General features: G+C 39.9%; 1 protein-coding gene across 1 annotated transcript; it reads right to left on the bottom strand.

Moving 5' to 3' along the window:
- Positions 1 to 1,394: 1,394 nt before the first annotated feature.
- On the bottom strand, positions 1,395 to 9,545 carry LOC147611989 (nucleobase-ascorbate transporter 2-like). Its single transcript, XM_086783837.1, has 14 exons — positions 8,376 to 9,545; positions 7,786 to 7,883; positions 7,522 to 7,698; positions 7,234 to 7,334; positions 7,010 to 7,085; positions 6,746 to 6,805; positions 6,442 to 6,626; positions 6,114 to 6,210; positions 4,388 to 4,474; positions 4,257 to 4,315; positions 4,073 to 4,164; positions 3,728 to 3,805; positions 2,643 to 2,803; positions 1,395 to 2,039 (listed from the first exon to the last, which is right to left on the bottom strand). Exons 1-14 carry the CDS (start codon positions 8,458 to 8,460, stop codon positions 1,827 to 1,829), a joined length of 1,569 nt encoding a protein of 522 aa, XP_086639963.1. The 5' UTR covers positions 8,461 to 9,545; the 3' UTR covers positions 1,395 to 1,826.
- Positions 9,546 to 10,394: the final 849 nt, after the last annotated feature.

Here is a 10,394-nt window from a genome sequence, read left to right as displayed (position 1 = left end):
ACCTGGTTCACCCATTAAAACTTTTTGGTCCAATAATAAATTCTTGAGATGGAGTCGAAGCCCTTCTTAACAAGACCACTGACAAAGGCAGATATGGGCATGTGCGGATGCCACATGGGGGTACAAACAAGTACAAGCGAGAGTAAAGGTTCTTGCAACTAATTCCTTCTAAAAATGGTGGGAGATAAGTTCCTAGAGCTAATTCATATATTTTGAAAATTCCTTCTTAAAATGGTCGGAGAAGGGAAAAAACTCCTCAAAAGTTTTAAGGTACAAGAAAATATTTGTTCAAACTATGATTTAATGTTTAAAAAATAGTTTCCTAAACACTATTGCATAAGCTCCTTGGACATTTTAAAAATTAATAATTAAACCGTTCAATGACATTTTGTGGAGGGTTTTACAAATTGATACACCATGATGTGCTTAGAGAACGAAAAAAAAAAAACCAACATTTGTTTAGAGAACAAAGCAAATAAAACGTTGAAAAGGTAAAAAAGAGGGGGTGGGGGGGATTTTTATTATAACTTATCTCTTTATTTCTCCACTTTACGTTTAAACTTTCTGTACTCTTTCTATTCTTCTTCAAAGCACAAGATAGTCTTCTTGTAGAGAACCCCTCTTTTTTAACTAATATTTTCAAACACCACTTTCCTCGGGCCAAAAAGCAAAATGCTTTTTCAACATGTCTTCAATACAATCGTAGATAGCTTTAATGTCTAATAAGCATTACCACCTTCATAGTTTAATGGCTTTATCACCATGATGGAAGAATTAGAATTCATGATTAGATTTCAAGGGTGATGTATTGATTTAAATTAAAATCCAAAAGCGTGATGAGTTGATGTTGTGTTCTAGGCAAGCACCATCTCCTTGCTTACAAGCTCTCATCAACCCAACAGTGATCTCGTAACTTGTTGGCTTACCAAAAGAAAAAACTCAGTATCAAGAGAATTTCGCCGTTGTTTGATGGCTAAGTGTGTGTGTGTGTGTGTGTGTGTGTGTGTGTGTGTGTGTGTGAATCTACCATCTGGGTAGGCACCAACAGGGCTTCTAATTGATGTCAAGAGGAAGAGGACTCAAGGCAGAAACCAGGTTTGAGGGTGATAATGGGCAAGGACCTCCCCATTACAGGGTAGACCAGTTTTCTGCAAGACAAGGAAACAGCCCTTTAAGCTTAAAAGGACCACATCAAGAGTAAAACAGCATCAAAGATTCCATTTTGATTCTTTAGCATGTGCATCTCATGTTTCACTGCATGTGCATGGGCCATGCACGTGCATCTCGTATTTCACACCACAAACCACACAGATCATTCCTTTGCAATGCTTTGCAAAAAAGGTTTCACTATCTGTTCAAGAGTTGGGCCCAACAATTACTCAGTCAAAGGTCTATTATCCCTTGGAAACACATTCTCTCATGTGCTCTCTTAACTTTTATTCCCATCACCAGCACCACCTTGAATGATGTTGTTATAAATAAATTGCTACAAAGAACCAACCAGCAGCAAGATGTGAACAGCTTTCATTTTTTCAAGCATGTTGCACTCTTGTGAAAGAAAAAACTTCCAATATCTCATTACAAAGATACAATTGCATTTCACCGAGAATCCACTCGTAGCAGTAACTAGAAATAGATCAGTACTCAACAAAATGAATGAATTCTTGCTTGGAGCTTGATCTTTCTTCTACTTTATGCCAATTTTCATGTGCTTCAATGGTGTATGTACCTTGAGGATGGCTCAACATGGGCACGTCACGTTTACATGCCTCGTTGGCAAAAAAAATTATGTTGTGAGGCTAGCAGTATCACACAAGTTGGGAGTGCTATGTTGGAGGGAAAAACTTGTGAAGGTTGAATGGCAGTGAATAGAACTCCTCGCTGCGACTGTCACCTTTGAATGTCCGGAACTTCGCCCACCAAGGCATGCCCCGATCAATTTTGGACTTTTTTACATGGTAAGTTACATCTAGAAGTACTGCCACAATCAATGCCACTGTGGCTTGGGATGAAAAGATGACATCTAGGATGTCATTGAACTGCAAATGATAGCCAAAAAGCATGTCAGCTAGCACATATGTTTTAAGGAAACATGGGGTCTAAAACCTTAAATGGAACTATGGGATCTTAAACACGGCATAGTACATCTTACATGGGTCTAAAACCATACACTACACATCTTTCAACCTTTCCACAAGATCTAAACCTTACAAGTTTTAACACATCTTTTAAATCTACCAACCTCACTTACACATCTTTCAATAGTGAATGGAACCTAAACCCCTACATGACACACTCAAAGGGAAAAGTGGAGTCTAATACTTCAACTGACATCTTTCAACGGAAACATAGTTCTAGAACCTTACATTGCATATCTTTAAATGGGAACATGGGGTTTAAAACCTTACATAGCACAGTGTCTAAAACCTCAGATGACATCTTTCCGAGGAAACACAAAACACGTCTTCATATGGGAATCTGGGGTCTACAAGCTTAAGTAGGTTCAGTTACACATCTTTCAATGGAAACATGGGATCTAAAACATTAGGTAATGCATGTTTCAATATATTTAAGTGTCTAATACCTTAATCTAACACACGTTTCAATGTAAATCATATTCAGAAGAAGTTTTGGGTCATTACCCATCTTGCATCTGATCGAACCGGGCCAATTCCAGAAGTTCCTGTGTATTCATTGAAGTATTGGGGTATAGAGAGACCCAAAAACAAAGATACCCCCACAATGAACAATGTCCTCAAGGAATTCAGATTTGTAAACTGGAGGAAAGAGATGCCAGTGGCAGCTGCACCCAAATAGTATTTCTATTAGACTAGCACTATGTAGGTCTCAAAGAGTTAAAAGAAACACCAATTTTTAGCATCCACTGCATTAAAATTTCTACAAACCGGACATAAGATCCATTTAAACAAACCCTCTACTACCAACGAAAACATGTACAAAGATGGGTAAGTGACCGGTCACAAGGCCAGCACCATCATCGGTAGTTGCTACTAGTATCTTTCTCCATCAGCTGGCAGCTTTGGAGGAAGGTTAACACGATGTGAAAGGGGGCTATGAACACCTAACTGGGATATTGCTCCCTCGTCGCCTTGGTAGAGAAGAAAAGCCATCACACACTGTCCATCACTGCACAAAACCATGTAGCTGCTCACATCTCTCCCCACACTATGGAAGGGGGATATAGGAGCGTCCTTTCCTCTTAGCCTAGGTGGTCTTCTACTGCACGAGACCATGTAGCTGCTACCCACCTCCCAGACACCACTGTATATGACAGATTTATTTCTTACCCTGCACAAGACCATGTAGGTGCTCACATCTCCCCACACTGTGGAAGGGGGGTGGGGGAGGGGGGGGGATACAGCAGTCTTGCTGCAGTAGGTGGAAGATTACCCATCCCCCGCACGAGACCATGTAGCTGCTCACACCACTTCCCCTGCCTGTGATGAGACATGTTGCCTAGGTTTCCTCTTAGCCTAGGTGGAGGAATACCCATCCCCCGCATAATTTTCTACTAGTAGCATGAGACCATGTAGCTGCTCACACCACTTCCCCAGCCTGTGATGAGACACAGTGCCTGCCTGACCTCAGACGAACAGACTCAAACAGGTCCTACTGTAATGCACAAATGGCCAGCTCAAGCACATTCAGAGCCACTATACCAAATAACAAATAGCAGGAAATAGCACTGAGAGAGGGCAAGACTTACCCACTATACCAAACAAGACACAGTAGATTGCTGAGAATATTGGAAAAGGGATGGAAGCAAAAAAAGCACCAAATTTTCCTGTTCAAGAGCCAATCAAATTAACCAGATGTGTTTGAAGTTCTAATCAATGTCACAACAGTCCATCATTACCCTCTCTAAGCTCAATGTCTACTTCACACCTTGAACATGCAATGGCATATCATAAGAGCATGCTGAACATCCTTGGAGCATGCTTAAAATGCTAATTAAGCAGTCCCTTTGTATGCATCAATGTCGCTAATGAGCAAGAAAAAAGTTTCCAGTCTATGCCCTTGATAATGCAAGGCCAAGATAGGCAAGACTAACCAAGTATTGAAAAGAAAATCATGAATCCTGCTGCTATCTGTAATACCCTCCGACTGCCCACCCGAGTAATCCCTAAAAGCCCTGCGTTTTCACTGCAAAGTCACCAATATCATCTCTTCAGAAAACAATGCCCAACTTCAGAAATTGGATCATAATACAACCCAAAAAGCTTCTGAAAACATACACAGAGACTGTAGAGCCAGTTGAGGTTCCAAATAGTCCATCAAGCAGTATCCCAACACCCTGAAACAAAGGAAAAAATGTAAAAACTTTGCACGGGCATGTGATCATCAACAGTGATGCTTCATGTATTACCTGCCAACCTATGCCACGACTCAAGACAAATGCAGGCGGTGGTGTTGCACTAGCTAGTCGAGAGACAGCAAGAAAAGCTCCTGTCGACTGCAAGGCCAAGTTCACAGAATTGCAATTAGCCAAAAAAAGGGAAGGAAGCTCTAGTTAGCTCCAAAAATGGGAGGCGGAAAAAACAAATTCAAAAAGTAGGAGGCAAAAGGAACTCATCCATCCCCACTTTAAGTGTTTTTTTTGTCCTTCACACACGTATGTACGTATATATGTATCAATGTGAAGTCTGCATTCACCCACATGCGTGTAGGCAGGTGCATACATGCATCCATGTATATGTTTACATACAAACATACATGGTGTGTATGTGTATCTATATATGTATATACATACGTATGTAAGTATATTTATTCATATATACATATACATACATGTATGTTTATATATATATATATATAGATATATATATACATACATACATACATACATACATACATACATATATATATATATATATATATATATATATATATATATATATGCATGCATGCATGCATGCATGTGTATATACGCATATGTATGTATGTATGTATGATACATACACACATACATATATGTATGTATGTATGTATGTATGAATGATACATACATACATTATATGTGTGTATATATACATACATACATTATATGTGTCACGTGTGTATATATATATACATACATACATACATGTGTATATATATACATACATACAAAAAATGGGAGGCGGAAAAAACAAATTCAAAAAGTAGGAGGCAAAAGGAATTCATCCATCCCCACTTTAAGTGTTTTTTTTGGTCCTTCACACACGTATGTACGTATATATGTATCAATGTGAAGTCTACAGTCACCCACATGCGTGTAGGCAGGTGCATACATGCATCCATGTATATGTTTACATACAAACATACATGGTGTGTATGTGTATCTATATATGTATATAGATACGTATGTAAGTATATTTATTCATATATACATATACATACATGTGTTTATATATATATATATACATATATATATACATATACATATATATATATATATACACATATATACATATACATATATATACATATATATACATATATATACATACATGCATGCATGCATACATGTGTATATACGCATATGTATGTATGTATGTATGTATGATACATACATACACATACATATATGTATGTATGTATGTATGTATGAATGATACGTACATACATTATATGTGTATATATATACATATATATACATACATACATTATATGTGTGTATATATATATACATACATACATATGTGTATATATATATATATACATACATACATACATGTGTATATATGTATATACACATACATGTGATATGTGTGTATGTATGTATATATATGTATATACACACATACATGTGATATGTGTGTGTATATGTATATATGTACATACATACATACGTGTATATATGTATGTACATATATGTATACATGTATGTACATACATATGTATGTATGTGTATATGAATGAATGATACATACATACATATGTATGTATAGCCACTCGGACAAGGGCCCACCGACACATTAAGTAAGTTAAAGAGCAAGACAAATAGGGAACTGAAGGTACCCAGATGAGGAAAGAAAGCAATGAAAGCTTTTGATAGAGTTTCCAAAAAAACTACACAAAAAACTAAAAGCACTTTTGAGTGGGAAAAGCACCTCTACAAGTGAAACAAAGACTGAAGCCATCATTGCAAATGTGTGCCCAGCATCAAAAGTAGGCGCTCCCCATTGAAGAGGGTATGGAATCTTAATCCTAAGAGGTTCATCATATCAAAGAGTGTTAAGAAATACACACCAACCAAATCTCTAATTTACACAAATGGAAGATTAACTGCTTTCAACCCCTAAGCCATTCACTAACAAGAGTTTAAAAAAGCAAATTAATCAAACAAAAGGAGACCACTGAACACTACTAAAGCTTCTACGTATCATATGTCTTCATGTTGAGCCATTGTTGTACACTAAGAGCAAAAGCACTGCTTACCATGGAGCTGTGGATATCAAATCAGCTTGATCAGTCCGGCAATGCACCTTTGTTTTGTGCGCAACATGTCTATAAGCTCCACTTAGAGTCAATAGATAAGCAAATGCCCAGATAACCACCACTGACAGCAGAATGGGAAATCTCTCAAATAGAGGCTTATTCAATACTTTGAAATGACTAAAATACTGTAAACAAGGAAAATCAAGCTGTATCAGTTACTGTTTCTGAGTCATTTGGACCATATAAAAGATAGAGCTTATATAAACTGAGCTTGCTATGAAATACCAAGGACTACAAAACGTACCAGGGCAATGACAACTAGAAGAATAAGCTCCAAAAGCCCAATTTCCACACACTTTGCAACCTGGCTTAGGTGTACACATTATGCATCTCTCTCTCTCTCTCTCTCTCTCTCTCTCTCTCTCTCTCTCTCTCAACTTTAAATCAGGCAAGTAAAGATCTTGACCCAAAGCTTGGCATAGGTATAGACCACACAAAAAACTTAACTACCACATTTATAAACCTCAGTGTAAGCAAAAGAGCAATAGCCAAAAGCTTCAAGACATACCCCAGGAAAGCCCAGTTCAAAGAGACCAAGACCAACTAGTGCAATAGTAGGAGCCGCACCTAGCGGACTGAGAAAACTGCCCAATCCAACAACAGGAGTGTTCAAGGTTAGAACTTGACAAATATTCACATCACTAGTACATGTAGAAGCCATCTCAATGTCCCTAATCCTTGTCTTAAATCATGAAGGATATGCCATGCAAACTCTAGACCAAGGTTACCTACCGTGAAAAGATTCCCCATAAGCCACTGTAGCCAAGGATTATTTGCAAACTTGATGAAGCAATCAGAGCCCCTTGTATTGCTCGCATTGTTCGCAGAAACCTCTGAAACAAAATGAACCAATCATGTTGATGGTATTGAGGCCAACTAACAACTTGATGTAGCACTTAAATCACCTTGCATCACATGCATATACAATGTAACAACTTAAAGATCATGCAACATTACAAAGGTGCTAATTTCAAGCAACCTTACTAGGCACCTCTCCAAGGAAAGCTTGTGTGTACTTACCTCCTCATTGTCATTGATCAATTGTAGAGATTCTGAATTGATAATGGACATAATTGGGATCAGAAAGGCATATGAACCACCAATAACCGCTGGTAGGCGAGTCCCAAACAGTGTTTGCAGAAGTGTGTTTATGCCAGCTACGAACAACAAGGTTTGGATTACCCTGACTTTGTCATCCTGACAAGATTCCAGAAAAGTCAGAGAAAGAAAAGTGGCTTTTGTGCACTATTCAAATTTTAGAGCATGTGAAGAGTGATGACATACATCCGTTCCTCCCATCTGAGGCACGAGAAGAGTGGGTATCATTACAGTTGTTCCGAGCATTAGGATGTAGTGCTGGAATCCAAGAAAGATGGCTTCCGCTGCATGATCAATAGATGTTAGCATGGCCACATTTCTAAATTAATCAGCAAAGGAAGACAATGCATAGTCATAATGCTTCAAAGATCCAATTGAATTTGGTAAAAGATCACACAAGCATGAAGCAGAAAAGTCGACATTGGATACATCAACCTATGTGACAGACATGCACACTTGTGTACAAGCCTGTCTATGTGTGCATAAATGCAGAAGAGGACATTGAAGACAGCAACCTGTGACACATAATAACATGTAGAGGGAGTCATGGACACAAGTCACACGTGTACAAGTCTGTATGTGTACATAGAAGCAGACACTAACGTTGATTACAGCAACTTAGACATATGCAGGTGGGGATCAAGGAGTATGTGGAGTGGCCAGACCCTTTCTTGGATGTTAGGTGTGTGAAACGAAGATCTGTGACAAGGACCTTGGGGGTAGCTCATGAGGTTAAAAAATTTACAGAAACTTCCAAAGAAAGATGGGGAACTTACACCATGGCGGATTTGAGTCGATGCAGTACTCGAATCCCAAGAGCTGCTCTGCAGCAGGGTGTGAGATATCTTCCACCTTGGCCATTGAAACTCAAGCTAAGCTGAACTGTCAGCTATAGAAGGAGATTGCTATGGTTCTTCTTCTTGATTGATCTTATTCTTCTTTTGGGTATGTTCTGGCTAGCTCAGATAAGCTGAATCTGCAGAGCTTTCCCAGATCCCTGCTATGTGGATTCTTTCAGCTGGGGGCAATCACTGCACATTGCAATTTGCAACTCATTCTAGGTGCCTACTGCAGAAAACCAACAGCCCACTACACACGCCCACTGCACAGTAGGCACAGAACACAGGCGCCCACTACAAGCTTAGCACTGCCCACTACTGAGCCAGAAACAGCGCGCCCACTACAGTACAGAGCTAAGAAAAGGTGCGGTGTGTACAGGAAGGGAAAGAGAGTCTGTGACGCTGCAAATGAATCTTCTTGCAGCTCAAAAAAGCACCGTGTGAAAGCAAGGACAGAAGCGTGTGTGCAAAATGCGGAGGGAGGAAGCAACGGTGAAGAAAAAGAGGAGAAAGGTAGCATGGAGAGAGGCGGTAGTTTTGGTGACGGAAACCACCCAGCTACTGTCCAGCAATATGAAAATAGTAGGCTACTAGCAAAAGGCAAATAATGATAGTGCGACGAGGGAGATGCGGTAGATGGGCGGTTACGCATCATAAGGAAGATGGGTAAGGTAAGATCAGAGGGTATGGTGTACATACTGCGTGGGTTGGTTATGGGGACAGAGGAGAGGAGAGAGATTGCAAAGCCTTTGTCCCATGTGGGCAAACAAGAGGGAGAAAGAGTGAATGTGAAGCCCTTGGACCATGTGGGCAAACAAGAGAGAGAAAGGAAAGAAAAGAGAGAGGCTTGTAGATCAAAATGGGTGCGAAACTTTGGAGCCTCTGTGGTAATAAGAGGAGAGAGAGAGAGAGAGAGAGACACTTGAAAGCTTTGGAGCTTTTCTGGGCAAAATAGGGAAGATGAGAGAGGAAGGGATGCAAGAGAGAGAGAGAGAGAGAGATGAGGGAGAGAGAGATGCCAAAGTAAGAGAGAGAGAGAGAGGGGGAGAGATTACTGAGCTTTGGCAGCATTATGAGAGCAAAATAAGAGAGAGAAAGATAGAATGTGCACAAGAGGGAGAGAGTGTGAAGCTTTTGTGGACATTGCATTTATGGGCTATATGATACACTGTGAACAACAGAAAAGAGAGAGAGACTCGAAGATAAGAGAGAGGTGGGAGAGAGAGAGACTCGAAGATAAGAGAGAGGTTGGAGAGAGAGAGAGAGAGAGACAGAGGGCCTGATCTTACATCGCCATCGATGAGAATCGCATGACCTCGCAGGTTGATCCATCCTTTTCCTCACAGCCCACCACACACACACACACACACAATTGCAGCCTCTCGATCCCTGCGCCACTCTCACAGACAACCACCAACATCGTGCAAATCGTAGCCCATTTCTTTGATTTTGGCCGCAGCAGCAGCTGCTGCATTTCTGCGCATTTTCCCCACCTTCACGTCCTCCACCAAATATATATATTTATCTCATATTTATCTATATTTCCCCCGCACATTTTCCTTGGATTTTGGGTCCACGGAGCTCGCTTTTATTTTCTTGACCAAAAACGTACCCCGAAAATTTTTTGCAGAAATTCTTTTGGGCTTTTTTTCGCAAAAAATAATAATTAACTGTCTTGGTTTTTTATTTGGCAAAATAATTTTATTTAATGAAAGCTGCAGCAAGGTATCGTCCAGCTATTGGGTCTACATCACCACCCCCTGCACACGTCATCCACCCACATGTTGGACCCCGGGTCCCCGCGTACGGACCAGCTGGAGCCTGGACTTGGAGCCAAAAAAATAAAAAATAAAAAAAGGTGAATGAGAAAATATACCTCCAAATATGAATTTAAATATTTGTATGGTGGCCCCCATGGCCCATGGGTATATGAATTTGGACCGTCTTTCATGGACG

This window comes from Cibotium barometz, chromosome 46, assembly GCF_041138505.1.
Source record: "Cibotium barometz isolate CiBa-2024 chromosome 46, ASM4113850v1, whole genome shotgun sequence".
NCBI classification, from domain to species: Eukaryota; Viridiplantae; Streptophyta; class Polypodiopsida; order Cyatheales; family Cibotiaceae; genus Cibotium; species Cibotium barometz.
The sequence above is the reverse complement of the archived record's forward strand: the minus strand, read 5'-3'. Positions and strand labels throughout refer to the sequence as shown.